This window comes from Haemorhous mexicanus, chromosome 6 (assembly GCF_027477595.1).
Source record: "Haemorhous mexicanus isolate bHaeMex1 chromosome 6, bHaeMex1.pri, whole genome shotgun sequence".
In the NCBI taxonomy this organism is placed as follows: domain Eukaryota; kingdom Metazoa; phylum Chordata; class Aves; order Passeriformes; family Fringillidae; genus Haemorhous; species Haemorhous mexicanus.
This window is the reverse complement of record NC_082346.1, coordinates 33,669,509-33,690,356: the sequence shown is the minus strand read 5'-3', so window position 1 is coordinate 33,690,356 and position 20,848 is coordinate 33,669,509. Positions and strand designations below refer to the sequence as shown.

Genomic DNA, 20,848 nt, shown 5'->3' with positions numbered 1-20,848 from the left:
TTTTCAGAACACCATGCTAAAAAAACAATTCTTTGTGCTATATTCAAGGTTGAAAATTTTAACCACCTTCATCTTCAGTGTTTGAATTCTTAACACTAATCATGTCTTACCCCAGACTAAAAATGCACATCAAGATGTCAGAATTATTGTCATGTCCTAAATTTTAACATGCTGCTTTATCCAAGTTATCCTCATCCTAATGTCCAGATGTGAGACAGCAGAATACTTTCGATACTAACACACACATAGCTCAGTTTACCTTGTCCTGAAGAGGGGGAAAAAGTGGGAGCTATATATATATACATATATGTATAAATTATTTTGTTCTTCAGGGGATAATCACAGGGGATATCTGAGTCCTCTGTTTTGGGATTTTTAAAGGGGGAAGCAGACCAGGCTAGTGTTCGTCCCCCAAAAGATTGTCTGAGAATACAAAGGTTGTGCCTTGTCAGATTCCAATCACTTGGGAGGTTTTCATGAGAATCAACACTTTTATAAATATGGTAATAAATTTAGGACACTTTCAGTTCAGCTTGGGCACCAGCTCCAGGCACGGACTGTACATGTGAAGACAGAAATCATGAGAGAGAAAGTGTTAATATTATTTCAGAAAGTATGCCTCATTCCAGTACTTTCAGCATGGACTTTATATCATCTACCCATTGTATCCTTGGCAACTCGACTTGTTATCTAAAGAGACAAAATTGACAACTTAGATTTAAAGTTACAGCCATCATGTATTTCTAGGCTTGGATTTGGTCTGGAGCTAGATAGAATACAAGCTAGAAACAAAAATATTCCAAAAGTTATTTGATGTGATATAAGGGCATAACAATGCTCATGATTTTTGACTGGATAAACTAGAAAAAGCTTTATCCAGATGCTCTCCATCATTCCAGAATAAGGAAGATGAAGATAAGTTTTCCTATTCAGCAATGAGAGAAGTTCCTCATGCTTTGAGTAAACAAGTACAAACCAGCAGAAGCAGCCCTTTCTCCCAACACCTTTTTGGTGGGGTTTATATTTCACCATGGTTTTAAAAGGAGTCATCATCTCTTCTTTACCTTCAAGGTACAGAAAGCAAAAAAATAAATGAATTGATTGTAAACATTTTCTTGTCAAAAAATTTAAAAAGAAAAGTTACACTAAAGAAGATTCTAGGAGGAAAAAATACCCAAAACTCTATTTTAAGGAAAAGTTCTAAATATCACATTATTTTCCCCACAATCATCATACGTTGCCCTTAACAACATTGATACTGTGAATGAAGATTTTAACCATCATACTTTATATTTATGAAGGCTTATGCTACACTGAAGTGAGTTCTTCAAAATATTGTTTTTTCCATATTAGCCTTGAGAGAACAGTTCCTCACCATTAAATCACAGAATTTAAATTTCTAAATTAATTAGAAAAGGATTTGTGAGTGTCTATAATACAAAGTGTGTAATGAGTTTGAACATAATCTTCATACAGAGAATCCTTTGAAAAATATTTTTTTAAATGTTAAGGTTTCCTTTTGCAGAGAAAAAAAAAAAAAAGAAATGTGTGGGTTTAATCTATAAATTAATTTATAAATGAAAATGTACAAGACAACAGCCAGGCTCCCCAAATGAAAGGCTACATGAAGCAAAACACAAACCATGATTTTTAAAGCAGATCTGTTAGAACATCTTTATAAAAAGCTAGCTTTGAATAGACCTTAACCTGACTGGAGTTTTTAACCCTATGAATGACATCCACCCTGTCAAAACAGCTCTGGTCTGTTTTACCTGATCATATCCCCAAACAGCAGGTTTTTTTCCTGGTTTGTTTCTTAATGACAAGCTGTTAAAACACAGAGAAACTATCAAACCTAGTATTATCCTCTGCTGCTTTTTTCTTCTAGTACACACTGCTGTCCATCAGAAGAAATAATTAATGGTTCTATTATGTATGAAAGTGTCATCCTGTCAGTTCAGCGACTGGTTTGAATAGCTCATATCTGCCACTCATTGATGCCATGCGTGCTCACTGTCCTGAGAGATGACAAAACACTACACCCTTTAGGATTTTTTCTCCCCCTCTCTCTAAAGCAGCATTTCACATCTGTGTCTGACAGAAGCACGAGGAGCTGAGAGAGGCAGACCTTCTCCATCCTTCACAGAATAATGTTGCATGGATTAAAAGTTAAGATCTGATGTCTACTGATCCTGTATATTTCCTACAAAAATCAAAAATGTGGAGGCTACCAAAATGTGAAGGGAAATAACTTTTCAGTGCTGGAATAGCACCAGAAAACAGATGGAATTCACTGGATAGCAAATATTTAAATGATTTTTTAGATGGGTGCTGAATACTTGATTTGACTGGGGTCAGTGCATTTGTCTCTTTTTTTTTAATGTTTTTTGGTTGGGAGGGAAAGATGCAAAGTTCACAGGTCCTGCCCTGATCAGGGCAGAATTAACAAAAATCCTGAATGTAGAAGAACTCAGACTCTGAAGATACCTGGAAATAAACTGGAAACAGCCAATACCACAAGAGCAAAGCAGCAGTGAATAAGAAGATGCTGTGAAAAAGAAATCACAAGACGAGAGTGCACAATGCATTTCAGATAGAAAAAAGCTTCCTATCTGCTGAGTGAGTCTCAGTATATTCTGACAGAGCACAGACAAAGCTTCAATCAAGTATCTCTTAGGTAAGTTTTTATTTCATATTTGATTGTTTATCACATCAACATATACTTTAATGTATTAAAAATAACTCAATTAATTTAAAATTCTTTATACTAACACTGAAGTTTAAATTTTTCAAGGACAGATGTTTGATGTTCTTAGATTTCCTATACTGTAAAAATAACATCTCTCTTTTGATGCTAAGGTTATTCAAAGGAAAAACTCTTAAATGATCTCTTGACTTCTACCAGAGTGAAATATTTCCTAAGATTTAAACCCTTCAAAATATTTTTATACATATTTCCATGCATAGCTGTTTAAGAAAGAATTTTTTTAAAAGCCATGCTTCTGCTAATAATACCACAAAACATTTACTGCACTTCATTATCTATTTAATCTGGCAAAGCAAACAACACCTTGTACCACAGCACCAGATGTAAGAGGATATCTTTTATTACAGAATAATAAATCTCTGCTTATACAAAAGAATATTAAATACAGCTAGAAGTGTTGATCAGTTATTTATGAAAGGTAAACTACAGCACAGTGAGGAAACAGCACCATGTTAATGCACCCTAAGGTACTGTGTACAGAGTGTCAATAAGAAGACTGGACATCCGTCCCCAAGTTAAACTATAAAAAAGAAGGTGCAGGTCATCTCATTTTTTTCCCTCATTTACAGCATTCACATGAGATGAATTCTACATGAAAATACCATGCAAAACATTTCAGAATAAGATTCTATGATCTGTTAGGGCTTGAAAAATGAACATTATACCTTTTAATCAAAAAATTACACCTAGAAGTCATAGAGAAAGATATATTTGCTCAGATACAAAAACCTCCCACAACCTTTGAAATTCAAAATCATTAAGAATTTTACATCATTTAACATACCATTTATATCATCACCCTGGTCAATTTTGTAATCAATAGCAGCTTTGAAAAACTACATCTTTGCTGCTACTGTCTTTTATTGTTTTCGCATATTTTTTTCTATTAATTAAGATGCAATATTTCCTCTAGTATTGTTTCAAGTATCTCTTCTACTTCTCTCTGTATCACTTCCCTTGTTTCTATTTAGGACATCTGATTATATGATATTCTTATTTAATATAACCTTCAGTTCTTTCTGGTTTTTTCTTTTTATGTTTTGCTAACTTTCTAAAACAGTATCTCTCTTGCCTGATGCTTGCTAAAGGCAGACTAATTTGCCATTCAAAAATACCCATTATGAGCCCTTCATTTATGTACAAAGAATTCTAGCAAGTGCTAGAAAACTGAACTTACTTGCCAAAGACTGGTAGAATAGTATGAGACTAAAAAACTCAAGTTGATATGAGACAAGGCTCATTGTAGTATAAAGAGTCAACAGCATACTCCCAAAATAATGGCAGGATATGTGAAACAACTTCTGCAAGAAAGGGGTCACCTCATGCATATTAACGTGGCATACTTTATATATCTGAAACTTGTTCTACTAGGCACACTTTTCACTGCCATGGCAGGGGGGGAAAGTCATTTCTCTAAACACACTTAAGTCTTCTGCTTAATACAGGCAAAGACTTTCTATTATTCTAACCCTTTCCCATTTTCCCATTTGCTGTATTTAATGAGAACTTGATGGAATTTTTGCTAGTGCACCCATAACTCAGCCATTTTGTTGCTGACAGGTTCCAGCACTCTCTGTATTTCCCCAGTTTCTGTCCTTTTTCCTCTCAATTTTTTTTTCCCCATGTCTCACATCACATATCACCCTGATACAGTAAGAACTCCTCCTGCCTCCTCACAGCTCCTATACAACATGCACCGATAATTTGTCTCACATCCAACACATCAGGAGAAAAATCATAAGTGAGGAAGTAGGTTCTGTAAAATATAAACTAAAATAAATATGGCTGTAAGTTTCAATAAAACCAGCTCATGATTTCCATACCTTGAACCATCAAAGCCTACTATAACTCAATAATCTTTGCAACAAGCAGCAAATGCATTACAGCATCTGTCAGCTTACTTCAGAAGACAGCTTTGTATCTGCTAGATGTGGTTCAGAGTTGGATATTAAAAAAGAGAAAAATAAGAACTGGAATTCAGACAAGTACTGTTCTCACACTACAAGTTTTGTGAACTTGAATGTTTTCTGAGTTTTTTGCCCTCTCTTTTGTAAAAGATACTGCTTATTATGGCTTAAAAATAAAACAAAATAAACACCACCCCCCCAAAAAAAACACCACTCCAAACTGTAAATATGCCAGCTAACCAACATCCTTATTTAAGAAAAATCAGGTGATTATTCAAAGATCTCAAAAGGTTTACTCAAAATCTTGTGTTTTAGAAACTTCTGAACTGAGAACTGCACTTGAAGCTTTTTAAACTCTGTTGAAAATATGAGAGGGCTAAGAACAAGTGGAAAGCTTGTAGGAAGAACTAGATACAACCAATATTTTTAAAAGGTGGATTCTTTCAGATGTATTCATTAATATTTTTAAGTCATCAAGACAAATGTTATTTTTAAGTGCATTATTTTTCTCACTTATCCTCAAAGAATTCAGATGTAGTAACTAAACTAACAGTTTCTTATTAGTTCCATGAAACCAGAAATAAATATCAAAGAATCACAGAATATGCTGAGTTGGAAGGAACCCATAAGGATCATTGAGTCCAATTACTTGCCTTGTACAGGACCATCCCCAAGAATCACACATGGTGCCCAAGAGTCACCAAGTGCTTTCCAAAATGTGCAATTATGTAAAATCATATCATCTAAAAACAGTAAGTCAATATTTATTTTTCCACCTTTATCATAATCAGTTGTTTAAGGATCACTAAGCATCTGACAAGGATATCTTTTCATTTTCACTCTGTATTGAGTTGTTTGTACATGTGAAATGAATAGACCACATCACAAAATAACAATAGGCAATTGCCCAAAGAGAGCACATCTGCTTAGCAAAATGGCACATGTGGTCCATACATACGGGACCCCCTTCCCAATTAATTCAACAAGTAACAAATATTAAAGTGGTAAGATACGATTTAATAAGTCTTTCAAAAATTGTGTGAATCAGACACAAACCAAAAGTGCCAACTGCCTGTTCTGGGCAGTTATCAGCTAAAAGAAACCCACAAATAGGAGCACAGACTTGGAGGTACACATATTGCTGAGTTGTTGGCCTGTCTTCTGCATTCACTTTCACGTCTATCAAGACCACTATGTTACAGGTAAAACACAAGGTACATTTACACTTCCATCCTCCTATTAAAAGAACTTATATAAGCCAATAGAAAGTAAGGAGTGAAATCCAGAACTTATGCTCCTATAGTTAAATCACTGATGCAGTAAGTCTAATTCACCTTAAGTTACAAAGGAACACAAAATTCACCATGGCCATTTACACCTCTCTCAAGGCCTTCATTAAATAATCCCGACTCCAAAAATTACTGTAATGAGAAAAAAGGCACTAAAACACTTTGAACCATTTGCACTATAAATACATGAGGGTAGTATTTATCCAGTACTGCCAATGTGGTAGAAAGAGCTATATTTCAAAAAGCCAACCTGACTGATATTGGTTATACTCATATATATATATTTTCATCTACATTCATATATTTTTTTCATATATATTCATATATAGAGAGCTGATGGTTTTGGGGGTTTTTTTGGTAGTTGTGCAGTTTTGTTGTAAGTTTGGGGGTTTTTGGTTGGTTTTTGGGTTTGTTTTTGTTTGTTTGTTTGGGGATTGTTTGTTTGGGGAGGTTTTTTGTTTGTTTGTTTGGGTTTTTAAATAAATAAGCAGAGCCAGTTCACACAAAACCAGTATATAGCTACAGGTGACAATGCACAGAGCAGACATTCAGGCCTCTATAGGTACAAACTCTGATTTAAAACAGAAGCACGAGGGCTTACCTACATTTATATAGTGGCATATATATATATTTATATTTTTTACAGACATTTAAAACTGGCAGATATAAACTGCTTTGGGAAGGGTCTGATTAGAGCAGCATCTGCATAAAAGGAAGCTTTGTTACAGCAGATGCAACAGTGTGTTCCTGGCAACTCAACCTGCAGCCCAACAGCCTCAACAGACATCTGCTCAGCTCATTCCTCTTTGTTTGTGATACCTGGTCCTGGACCAACTTTTAGGTCCTGCAAGGGCTGCCTCCACACTTTAAATCTCAATTAACCAAACCTGTTAGCTTTTCCATTTTTTTTTCCAGAACTGAAATTTGATCCATAAAATTCATGGATCTACAATTACCTAAATAGTTCCCTTTGATAGCATTTTTTTTTCCACTTCTAGAAAGACATTCCCTAGTGTTCTTCAATATTCCTGACACTATGAGACATTAAAAATACCCATTTGTATAGCCTGCCTCAATGACAGTATTGATGCTTTACAAGGAATTCAGCTTGCTATTCCTCTGCTATATACTTATATATCAACCAGTAGTGAAGCCAGCAAGCAGGCTAAAAATCCTAAAATTACAGAAAAGTGAATTCTTTATGGGACCTCAATACCTTCCAACCATTTTGGACTGACACCAACTCAAACTTTAAATACTAATTTAATTATTCTGCAGCTTGCAAACAGGGAAGAAAGAAGCACATCACTTGGGAAAGGTCACCAGAAGCTCCCTACAGCCCCAAATTCTGCACAACAAGAGTGAGTCTATGGATGACTGAAAACAGGGCACACAAACAGGGATACTTCCTCAGAATTATTCTGCCTGCCTACAGCTATTTGCAGTTCAGGGATTTTTTGAGCCTGAGATAATGCCTTATTTATAAGGTAACCCTCAAAGCATTTTTCCAGTTCTTTTTGAACCAGCAAAAACTTTCAGTTTCCACAAGATCCTGTGACAAATTTCCATAGTAATTATGAGTTACATCAAAAAATACCTTTGCTTTGAATTTGCTGCCAGATAGCTCCATTCAATATTCCCTACTTCGTCCACTAGCAGAGAGAACAATAATTTCTTATTTATCATATTAATCATTCTGTGATTTCACAGAGGGCTATGGCATACCATTCTCATCTGTCTTTGCACTTGAAAAGCTCTTATTTTACTCTACTCATACCATTCTTACCCATGCCTTATATGCAAATTCTTCCATACTGTTGGTTGCCCTGCTGGCCTTTGCTGTATCTTCTCAATACTACTGTTTCATTGTGGAGCTTCTGGGATCCAAAGCACAAAAAGCTATACGATGTGCCTGTGTCACTGACTTATATGGTGACACCATGATGTATTTTCTATTTTCTTCTCTATTCTTTTCCCAGTTTCTGCAGTTCACTTGCTTTCAGCTCAGGAGGAATAACAATCACCTCAGACGACTTTAAATGCATAGGGACTATTTACATGCATATACTGTACTTCACTTAATCTTCACCTGCAGAGAATTTAGTCTGTCATTTTTGTGGGTTTTTTTCCTGCAACTCTCTGCAATCTTCAGGCTACACAGAATTAGAGGAAAAATAAGATACACACTTTTAAAAGTGAATGTAACAACACATCAGAGCTTTAGGTGATTCTCCACCACTGAAATTCATAAAATCACAGAATGGTTGGGATTGGAAAGGATTTCTGGAGATCACCTAGTGCAACTTTCCTGCTAAACAAGATTCACCCAAAACGGGTTGCACAGGAACTGGCGAGGCACATTTCAAATATCTCCAGAGAAGGGAGACTACAGTCTCTCTAGGCAACAGTTCCAGTGTCCTGGCACCCTTGAATAGTTTTTCCTCATATTCAGATGAAACTTCCTGTGTTTCAGTTTATACCTGTTGCCCCTTGTCTTGTCACTGGCCACCTGAGGAGTCTGGTCCCATCCTCTTGTCACTTGTCCTTCAGATATTTTCATATGCACTGATGATGTCCCCTCTCAGTCATCTCTTTTGCAGGCTAAACAGGTCCAACTCCCTCAAGCCTTTTCTCATAAGAGATGCTGTCTTGCTGCCCCTTCACTGGACCTGCTCCAGTAACTCCCTGTCTCTCTTGTCTTGAGGAGCCCAGAACTGGACACAGCACTCCAGGTGAAGCTCACCAGGGCTGAGTGGAGGGGCAGCATCACCTCCCTTGACCTGCTGGCCATGCTCTTCCTAATGCAGCCCAGGATCCCATTAGCCTTTGTAGCCACAAGGACACACTGCTGGCTCAGGGACAGTTTGTCCACCAGGACCCCCAGGGGTCCCAGCAGCTCAGCCCTCAGCCTGTGCTGATCCATGGGGTTATTCTTCCCCTGGTGCAGGATCTTACACTTATCTTTGTTGAATTTCATTGGGTTCCCCTCTGCCCAACTCTCAAGCCTGTGTAGGTTGTGCTGGATGGCAGCACAGCACTCTGGGGTACTGGCCACTCCCCACAGTTTGGTATTCTGTTCCTCCATGCAGGTCAGTGATCAGTAAGTTCGAGAAGACCCAGTACCAAGCCTTGGGATGCAATGCCAGCTACAGCCCACTAACTAGACTCTGTGGCACTGATCACAACCCTCCAAGGTCTGCCATCCTGCCAGCTCTCAATCCACCTCTCCACTCACTCATGCAGTTTGCATTTCCTGAGCTTAACTCTAAGGATGCTCAGGGAGACATGTCAAAAGCCATGTCGAAGTCAAAGCAGACATGTTTAAATCAAGACTGACAAGAACTTTTGACAGTAGCAGTACTAAGAGATCTGCCTTAAGTCAAACACTGACTAGTTCACAACTTGCTTTGATGACTGCTCATGTTATTCAGAAAAGCTCACCCAATCACAAAGGATTTCCTTGGCTTTGTAATCTAGGAATTTTACTGGCTATGCTGGGGTTAGCCTTTCATGTAAGATTTGAGAGAACCTTGCCTAATATCTTTCAAATCAGTAAGGAATTTGAGCTAGAGAAAGAAACAACTTCCTCAAATTTCACCTAAACTTTACTGAATTTTTTTTTTTAAATTATGTTTCCTATTTCACATATTTTGCAAGTTAAAAAATGAAGGAACTATACTTGATGTTTCTTGGAAGTATTTTATCTCTAACATCTAAAAGCAAATAATGGCAAATATTATTTCATTACAATTAAATTATATATGTTTTAAAAACATCTTGCAAGGAGATGAGAAAATTGAATAATTTCCAAGTTTAGTTGTGACCAGCTATCAGAACAGAGTTGATTTTTTTAATTCATGCTAAAATTTGGACCATAAAGGTTCTTCTCCCCTACTGAGCAAGTTTGTAAAAAAATGGTAGTATGTTAAAATACATTAAAGAAGCAAAAATTGCAAATACAAGCCCCAAAAGGACAAAAGACTCTTCTATTAATGAATGAGCATACAAAAGAAGGTTCACATGCACTGAAACAGATAAACTATTCTGAAGCACAGGCACTAAACACAAATAATCACTAGGGGGGGTTTTGTTGTTGAGTTGGGTTTTTTTAAACAAAAAGATAACATGACCAAATCAATCATTTTAGACACTTTATAACGCTTTGTCTCTAGTTAAATGTTACCTTACACAGAGATATTTATACAGACCAATTTTTTTTTGACAAGCTAAACTGTGCTTGTAAGGTAAAGGTATGAGATCTGATGCTTTCAGATCACATTTCTTCAAGTTAATTTAGTCATATCATATTTGTAGGCAATTTTACTCTAAGAGGCTAGATTATTCTTCCTGGAGATTTCTACTCCTCCTTCTTACTCTTCCTTCTTCTCCTTTTTTCATAATCAAATACAACTCAGAGAAATAAAATTGTCTGTGAGACAGAAACAGGATATATAAAACTAAGAGTAAGGAAACAATTAATAAGGCCTTATGAAATGAATAAAAAAAGAAACACAAAAGAAGGGGCGGACAGCACCATGTGGAGTTACACAAAGGAAAATTTAAAGCAAGAAAGGCTGTAGACTCATATTTGCATTGGAAAATTTACTTGTTGTCAATATTCTAACTGCAAATGTACATTAAGATGAATCAGAAGTAGGCATCTGGATATAATCCAACTTAACCCAATACACATGCATGCTACCACCATTACTATTATCAATAGCAATTCAAGTATTTTACTGATTCTGCAAGATCTTTCCCTTCTCACCAGCTGTTCCATTTCATGTTCCTGCCAGCTCTTTTGCACCATTCATGTAGTCAGATCAGGCAATGAGATCCATATCTGGTAATGGGCCAAAATCCATAAAATCACTGAAGTGGCTTTCAAACTTTTTTATTCAGAAGCAGGGAGATGACCTTAGTTTATTACCAAGGGCAGAAACAAAATATAAAGCAATTTCAAATTCTGTCATGCCAAATTCTATCATCTAATGACTTTTGAAACATTAAGCACACTTAGAAGGAAAAAAAAACAAACTAACAAGGCTCCATTGCAAGGAAGTCAGGGAAGAAGTGCTGTTTTCCATTAGAACCACTTCAGTGTATTTCCTTGGGCATCGGAAAGGTTACAAGGAACACAGCAAAGAGAATACCTTTACCTGAATAATACAAATTGTATAGACTTGCTGTCTGGAACTGTTACTCTTACACCCCTAGCACTTTATTTCTTTAAAAAAAAAAAAAATCTAACTTAGATTACCTCCTGTTACCAGTGAACTGTCAATTTATAACACTTGGCTTTCCAAAACTTCTGTTCTGCCAGCATTTTCCCAGCAGAAGGTTAACCAAGTGTCTTGAATGAAAATTTCATTGCTATAAATATCCACAATTATGGCCACTAGCATTTATGACACAAAAATCAATAGAATTATGTCATGATTTTAAATCATACCCATCTTGAAACAGTTCTTCCACCTTGCCCCCTTTTATTTCATAGCAAGGTGATACACAATTTTCAGTGACACATTTTCTGTATATTGAAGCACAAGTATAGATTCAGTAAAAGAAACCCATACTATCACAGACTGTTTCCAGTCAACAGTATAAAAAGAAGCAAAGAGATCACTTTTATAATCCAAATTATCTGGAGCACATTCCGAAATACCATGCTTTGTAAACTCAGACAACGAGAGAGTACTGTCAAAGGAAGGTCATCTGATTCACATTCCAGTAAAGGTTGAAAATTAGTCAGAATCAGAGAAAATATAATTCTTCCCCAATTGCACCCCATTCTTACCATCAAACATGACTTTTATTAAAAGAGTTTTTAGTTCACAATTTTACACACACAAGGGACTGGTTTGCAAGAAAGGACAACAAAGGAATACAAAGAATTCCCTTGAGGCTGGAATAGACAGTTAATACAACTCTTGTTTTAAAACAAGCTCTGGCAAGGCTAAATATATCTTTGACATTCTCCAGGAAAATTACTCAAATCTAGACAAAAAAATAAGCTGTTTCCAAAAAAAAAAAAAACTTGGAAGTGCTAGGAAGAATCAATTTCCTATACAACACCCAGAAATGCTGAAGATGCCACTTCCCTGATGAGCTGAGACTGAACAATAAATAGGCAAGAGAACCTAGAACAGATGAGGAACTAACAAGTGATTTGGACAAAAATATGAGGCAGGGGAAGGGTAAAGAGAAAGCCTAGACTAGAAGTTGGATGTAGGAACCAGGGATTCTTAAGCAATAGGATGAGACCAAGGAAAAGAACCTCAAAATTAATAGGTGTGACTAAAGCACACTAAAACCAAAAGTATTAAAAGAAGAGCAGGACAAGGAGAGTCCAAGCCATCAAGACCAGATTTGAGGAGAAATTTCAGGACTACACATGGAATAAGTAGAAAGGAGGAGCTGTAAATGAGGTTAAGGAAGAAACAGGCACTCCATATCCATTAGAGCACTATCTACTTCACAGCCCTTCTTTGATGCCAAAACTGATGCTTAGAAACAGCACTGTTCCTTGCAAATGAATTTCTGACACTATTGCCAGAATAGGTTTCACCATCTCTTCTGATGGTGGTTCACATGCAGGCTGATCACAACACTTCTTTGGAACACGAATCAATGAAAAAGGAAACATTCCTAGCACGGTTATTTTGTTTGTTAACAGATATTATGAATAAATGCACACTTATGAGAAACAGAACAGCAAATGCAGTCTGGTTTCTACAACTAAAATAATCTGCTACATCTGATAGTCTTATCATTTTTACCATAAGCAAAACCTTCTAGCTTTAGAAAACTTTGTAGAATCTCTGTTTCTATTTTGTTTCTCTCTCTAATGTAAACTGCTGAGAGATGGAACAAAAAACATTACGATTAAAACAAACACAGCTCCTCCAAATCAATCAACATATGTTAGTATTACCAAAGAAGTGATATCAAATTATGTCATTATTGGAAAAGAAACAGTACTTTATCAATAAGAAAAAAAAGGTCTCTAAAAAGTCTACAGTCTAATTCAGGTGATTTAACAGTGGTCAGAATTTAACAGAATCAAAAGTGTAAAAGGAAACCAAAAGAAAAAAAAATCAGAACAATCAAAAGTCATATGCAGCAATAATGAAAATAAAAAAAAAGTTTAAAAAAACCGCAAAGTAGGGAATGGAACAAAATAAATAAAAAGCATTAAAAGTAGGATAAAAATGAACAAGAAAGTCATGGCAATAACACACTGAACTTTGGAAATGAATACTGGAATAAGAAATGTACAATCTAAATACCAGAGTCAGAGTAATTCAGTTTTGGTATGGGGATTTCAGTGGCAGAAATGTCAGAGATGATGTGGCAGAAACACAGATGACCAAGGTGAGGCCTAGTCAGGAAGAACATTTTTAGGGCTTTGTAAAAACAAAGGAAATTATTAAACTAAAGAAACAGTCAATCAGGTGAATAGACATTTTTATCTATCTTTATTCAAGTAGGGTACATGAGAACAGCAAGACAGGAATAAGGACAAATTGCTCCACATTTAAAAATACTGATTTGTGATTTCATAACCAAACCACACTTCACAATTCAGCAGAATTACCACCAATATAAAGTAGCAGCAAAAGATTAAGGACCCAGTGTTAGAGAAGGATATTGGCCAGAAAACCTTTTAAATCCAGAAATCTGGAACTTCACAAATAAATGACTGCACGCAAGATGTGAAAAGTTAAAAGAATGGGGAAAAGCTTACCACACTGATTTTAATGGGAACAAAATTTAACCCCTTTAGTCTGTGAATCTTACTCTATTCAATTCTAAATCATAAAGCATCCAAATTTCTCTGAAATACTGAAACTCTTCAGATTTTTTATATTACTTACCAGTAATTATACAGTACTACCACTGATACTTAAAGCCACATATTTCTAAGACATCAGAATGTTAAATAGAAGACATGTTATCCTACATTTATATTCAAATCATGGAGTCACATTACACTTCCACACTTCAATCTTAGTTTTGGTTATATTTTACATAAAACTTAGGAGGGATAAAGGCACAGATATGAAAGCATATATAATGAGCACAGACTACCTACTACAGGAAAACACATTTATCAAGAAAATGTAATTAATACTTAAAATCTGGCATGCCTTATTTTTAGTTCAGACAAAAAAAAAGAAAAAAATACAGCTTGGCTTGTCTGATTAGAAAAAAAAAAAGAAGATGAATTTCTGTAATGTTAGGAACAGTTTAGGAAGAAGCACTGAGCAGATGGAGAGCCAGCTTTCACTGATGCCAAGTCCTGTGATTTCAATGCAAATCTTTATTGTGGAAGGGTTTTTTTTTTCTGTTTGTTTGGGGCAGAAAAGGAGTACAGGAGAGACCATTTTTTTGTTGATTTCAGACACCTACAGGTACATAAGCCAGAAGAAGTATCTCTTAGGTCTAGTAACAAGTCCAAAGTTGCAGACAGCCACGCTGCAAATAAAGCGTGTGCAAGTGGAAATGAGACCACTTGGATATGAACCCTCCACAGATGGGAAATGTTATCTACCAGAGGGCCATCAGAAAGGAGATGAAAGTTCTGATGTGCTGAAATGAGACTAGAAGGAAAAGCAGGATAGGAGAGCACGTCATGGAAAGTCAGAGAATGGTTAGGGAACGAGGTAGTGAAAAACAGAGAACATAAAGAAGGATATAAGTAAAGCACATGCCCTACCTATTTATGTCAGGGCCCCACAAACTGGCAATATTTAAGTGACCTGTTACCAACCCTTAGTGCAACAGTGCAATCACCTTTTGAAATCAGTAACCTGGCACCTGTATCAAAGCTGATGATAAGTGATAAGAAGTAACCAATATTTCTGTGTTCCACAGAGGGGTCATGTCACTTAGGGAACAGTAAGAACATAAAAATTTTGCATCAGTTGAACTTCTTGGCCAATTTCTGGCCAAGTAGCTGAGATGTCAAGCAAGTACCACTGAAAAATGGGACCTTATATATACAGTAATCCAAATCACCAATGAGAGAGTTAGGCATTTCTGTTAAGAAAACCAATTTTCAGCTATTCTCATAATTTTAAAACTCAAAGGATTCTTTTTTTTAGTACTTGAACTATGCCCTGTTACTGCTATTTTTTTTGCTTGAGCAGAATTACCATTAAAAAAATAAAACTGATTTACTCTTCACTCAATTTTTTCTTTTTTCAAAAAAAACCTTGGAAAACTCTCAACTTGAGATGGAAAAGTAAAACCTACTTTTAATGCAAGCCTTGCTCCACAAGTTTATCTGTTCAGGTTTTTCAAGATGGCCAAAGGTCTTTTGTGTACTTCAAATTCTCAAGCATGTACTGACCATGCAAAAGACCATTTCAATAGACATGTCAAAATTAAACAAAGACCCAAAAGAAAGAGGTTAAAAAACAGATCAAGTGTTTTGGGAAGGGAATGTAACTGTTACTTCACAATTCTCATACCTAATGTTCATTACTATCATGCTCCAGTGACTGTTTTGATTTTTATTCTACATTTTTTATTGTATTTAACTGCTAGGTACCTACAGAAATTATATATATCATTATTATAAATCATATGTATTATTACAATATCAAAACCATTCTCCCAGTTTTATTTGAACTGCGCAGCATTTCTCCATCTTAATCTTTAAGACTAAGATGGAGAAATGTTGTGCAGTTCAAATGGCCTAAAAAAACCAAATGTGAAAAAATTCATGTCCAAATATAATAATCATCACCTTGCAATCCAAGTATTGTTATTGAGGGTATGTATGTTGGCAATTTTTGGCTGGTTTACTGCTAATGCCTACCACATTTAAAGAAAAGTAATCAAGTGCCTGAATACGTACTGATCAGCTCTATAATGATATTTTAAATATGTATTTTTAAAGAATCTATTCACAGCCAAAAATCTGATGAACAACTTAAGTCTACTGTAGGTCACAACACTCATCTTTCAAATAATGAGGGCAGCTCTTCAAACATGGCAAGATTCTGCTCGCAAAGTAAGGTTATCCTATCACTTCCACTTCTCTTGCTCTTTATGCTTCAACAGCATTTTTACTAAATTGATTCAAGACCCATTCCCTGAAGGCTTCACATGGGACTTGTATTTTACATCAGCTAGACAAAAGCAACACGGAAAAGTTTGCTATACTCAGGATAATTAAAAATAAAGGCATGTTAAAATGCTGAAAAAAAGAAACATACTTAACAACTTAAGCTGAACCCAGGATATCTATTTTACACAGAAATATAATAAGCCCTAACAAAAAAGCTCCATCAGGCCAGTGACATCAGCTGTTATCAAAGGCACCTGGCAGTTCTTAAGACTATTTTCAGCTGCCTTTTGAACTATTCAGTATGAAATTTTCATGGTATATTGTCTGCTTCAGGTGGCTTTTCCTTATCCTCCCCTTACCATCACCTTGTAATGGAACCCAGAGAATGACTTGTGTGAAAGCACTTGAGAAACTGTAACCACTTTCCTGCCCTGAATCAGTAACTTGCAATCAGACTGCACAATGATTTTGCACGAAAGAGGTACGCCCTGTGCATTTTGTGAAAAATCTGACCTGACTTGTCCAAGCTACAAGTTTCTAGAAATCTGAGTTTGTACCTAATTTTTACAAGATCTGCTGAAGCTTAACAACCAGTCGCCGCATCTACCTCCTCAGTGGTCTTCTGCATGTCATCCCACTGTGCAAGGCAACTGAATTCCTACTTACAGCTTTGAGTGAGAGTCAGATTTTCCACTGTAGAAGTCTGCATTTAACAGGCCTTAGGTAGAACACTGACCACAATTGTCACCCTGCATATTTCTGCAGCCTCACCTATGGTGATATCCCTAACACAGTTGAAAACAATGGTCAGTCACTTTATATTGTTGAGTAACTTAAGTAGGAATTTGGGGATACTGACAGAGAATGTGGAGACAAGATAGCATTTATAATGGAGATCAGAACTGGAAGCTTGAAAGAATAAACTGGGATTGACCAGAGAAGGAAAGAAATTAAGAGGAACATAACAGGGTGTGGTAGTTAATGAAACCAAATGAGCAATGCCAAGCAGAACAACTAAGACTTGGGGATCACCAGGACTGGTAAGAATGAGGGACGGATATTCTGCATCTGACAGAATTTGAAAGAAATGGATTTTAATAAATATATATGGGAGGGAGCTGGCTCACAACAAAAGAGTGAAAAAAGATCCACCAACAGAAATCAACAAACAGAAAAAACAACAGAAGGAAGAGTGAGAAGAATTAGTAGACAGGCAAGGGCTAAGCAGAGAAAGAGCATGCAGTCAGGAGACAGTCTGGGACTAGTCGGGCCTAAATATCAGAATGAAACGAAAGAGTCAGTGCCACACTAGAGAGTGGCATGAAGCAGAGAAAGCTGAAACTATAAGTAAAAACCTAAAAACAGTGTTTGTCTTCAGAATCTATTGAAAGACATAACATAAAACATCCTAGACTTTACATTCTCTGCAAGTATCTACAAACTCTTTTCTCCTCCTCAGACTTCCATTTTCCACTTTCCTCTGCTAACAATAAAAATGTAGCACAATAATGCATGATTTTGTTTCATTCTTAATTCAAGCAACAGTAATATTTATGTATTAGATTTAAAAGCTCTAATGCTAATTATCAACATGACACCCATATCACATAATATCTCATTTTCTATTTTTAGGTTGATTTTAAGTAAAGAATTACACACATATGCACTTATGAATGATATTAAACAAATAAGTACCAAGGACTTAATTCCTCATACATCAGCAATTCCTCCATTTAACTTTGTCACCAGCATTAATTCTGCCTTTATTACATTATCCCAAATGATTTTTTCTATGCTATCTCATTCAATTACAGAATATTTTCTGGGATAAGACAAGTTTTATCTTGAAGGATGACACTCTCTTTAGGACCTTGCATTCAATACTACAGAACCTAACCATTACATAGGAGAACAGGTTTTTAATCTGAGCTTTTGCTAAAGAATTCTTAACTGGTTGTATTAATATTAAGATCTTAAGAGTTTTTAAAGGTTTGGTATTAATGAAAAATTGGAAATTTAACTCCATTCCCTCTCCTGCACTCCCTAACTGCTTATTGCAATTAAATTGAATTCATTCTGTATCTTCAGAATGCTGAACAGCAATATCCTAACAACAGCAATTATCAAATAAAGATGTGTGAGCTTCTTCTCAGACCACTACAAATAAATGCCTGTATTCCCAGTTTTCACACAGCAACCAAAGAAGCTAAAGAACAAAGAACACTGCTGACACAAATTACTTTTTTTGTCACTCCAAGAAATCTGCATTATTGTTTAGAAGGTACTTTTTTCTTCCTCCAAAAGAAAGTACTTTATTCCACTGCAGTTTCTTATCAATTTATTTCACTATAGACAACAGTAACAATATCTCCTAAAATAAAGCACTCTCTACATCAAAGATTTAGAATTAAGAAATAGGATGAATATATGAATGCTACCTTCCAATATTATCATTTGAGGCATTAAGAGAATCTAAAGAGTAAAATAAATGGGGAGGTAATACATATGTTGAAGTATAACTCATTAAAAATACAAATTAGTAGAGCTGAATCATATTTTGTTATATTCTCAGTTTAAAAGCACTATTCTTCAGAACATTTTAAAGACATTCTGCAGGCTAACTATTAAGTTATTGAAGTTATTAAAAAGCTGAACTGTGGAGACATGGCAGCTCAGGACAGGTCTCTTGCTTTAAAAAGTTTTGAATTACTACTTTTACTTTGCTCCCCAGATTCTGTTAAATATACATTTCTGAGATCCATACTATGCGCCTTGATTCCAGCATTGTTTGCCGTGCAACACAAGATTCAGAGAAGCTATTACACATTTCATGATCCTGTGATTAAAACCTGACAGCTTAGGCCCAACATTACAAAGTTCATGTGAAACAAAACTTCAGAAATTTATTCTTACACAAAGAAACAAATCTCTGTTCTTTGTTTCTTTACTGTAGCTAACTTCTAACTTACCCTACCAAGCTGTGACTGAAAAATCCAATTATTTAGATTTGAGAGATTGCAGAATTTCCAAGGTACTACCAAAACTGCCATAATACATTGTTTGCAGCTTTTTACTGAATAATATTCCAACACAATGGCAGATCAAGAGTTTCTAAAATACTTTTAGTAACTGCTTTTAGTGTAACTACCCTATACTATTAATGTATGCCTGAATAACCCCAGCATCTAGTACAGACTGTCCCTCCACCTTCTCCTTTATTATCTCCTCTAAACAGAGGAAAAGAACTGGTCGTTATTTTCAAGGAGAGCAACACCTGCTATTCACACACACATCTCTAAAGTGCTGATCACAAATCTCTGTTGAAACAAACAAGAGCAAGCAGCTGCCTGTTTGTTGTGTTTACTCATACCAGCAACCTGTTTTTTTGTTTCCTGGGAAGCAACCCAATAATCAAGATCAGCAAGAACAAGCTCAGTGTTTCGGGATGCTGCACACACTCAGACCCATCTTTTCACCAGAAGGCTATAAAGGCACTAGCCAGCAGCCCTCTCTTACTCCCCATCTGTCACAGCTCCGTCCAGCCTGTTTGCTATGAGGCTGCACCCATGGAGACTTTCAACACTCTAAAATACATAAATGGCAGACTTACTGAGGCAGATAGGAATGGTATTCTAGAGTAGAGTTTCATCATCAAGTACAACAGCCAGAAAAGTAGTCATGTCTCAAAATGCAAAACTAAAAAACCCTACATATTGAAAAAGGCTTACCTGCTGAGCTAAGCAAAACACTGAAGTCTGTTCCTCTCTGTGACTCCCCAGCTTCATTCTGTCCCTCTTTTTCTGTATCCTCATAGCGGCTCCAGTTAGAAAATACCTTTCTTCTTGAATAGCATTTCACTTCTTCCTTCTCTTCTTCATGTCGTGATTCAGTATCATCATCTTCCTCTACCTGTGACATTCAAATAGACAGTTAAGCCATGGCAACTTAACAGCATTTTGTTCTGTATTTAAACAATCATTCAGACAAACAATACCAACCACAGAAATAAAATCCAGAAACACAAATCCATCTGGATCCCCACATACATTTTAGCTGGTACTATCTCTGTGAACTGTATGTAATTTATCAAGAATGTAACTAAAAGCATTGAGTAAAGCTTCAGCTCCTACACAGGATCAATCAGTGACACTGATACAAATTGCACTACTTTCCTTTCTATTCTGAAAATTCATAATGACTAGCCTTCTTCCTAAAACTGAGAGCAATGCATAGGGAGTGGAACTAAGATTTGAAACCAAGTGTCTCTGTCTCTGTCCAAGTGTTGCAGTGATACAGGTTTTAACTGAAAAAAAAAATGTTTGTAGAGTGGAATAGGAGAAGACATTCTGCAGAAAAACATTTTGAAAATGGTGATTTATGTAAGAATTTCCATTATAACCAACTATAGAGTCAAGTAATATGGAAAAATTAATCAAATTAAATTTCCTTCATGAAAGCAATTTTATGGAAATAGACATGAAAAGATTAAATTTACTGCTAGCAGTCAAAATACTAATCTTAACCTCTTAAAAAGTCCTACGGTCAAAAGGAGAATTCATTGCAGAGTCAACTTAAGATACAAGTAAAATAGTACTCAAGAGCTGTGGAAAACTATCCCCTGTCTTGAATTCTCTATACATGCAGCTCTCTCAGAGCTTGGGTTTTAGCTGAAATGACTGCTGCTTCACAAAAGGAAATATTTGCTTCCTGGAGGGAGGAACACTCAACAGGCAAGAGACTAAATCCATCACAATTACACAGATGCACTCTCAGGTGTCAAACAGATGATAAATAGGAAAATATTCTG

At 36.0% G+C, this 20,848-nt stretch overlaps 1 protein-coding gene across 1 annotated transcript in view; it reads right to left on the bottom strand.

Annotated features, from left to right (window-relative positions):
- Positions 1-20,848, bottom strand: part of AVEN (apoptosis and caspase activation inhibitor) — an 83,328-nt gene that overhangs the window by 43,679 nt on the left and 18,801 nt on the right. The window contains exon 2 of the mRNA XM_059849787.1: positions 19,770-19,950. Within this exon, the coding sequence (XP_059705770.1) occupies positions 19,770-19,950 (181 nt within the window). The remainder of the gene's footprint in view (positions 1-19,769; positions 19,951-20,848) is intronic.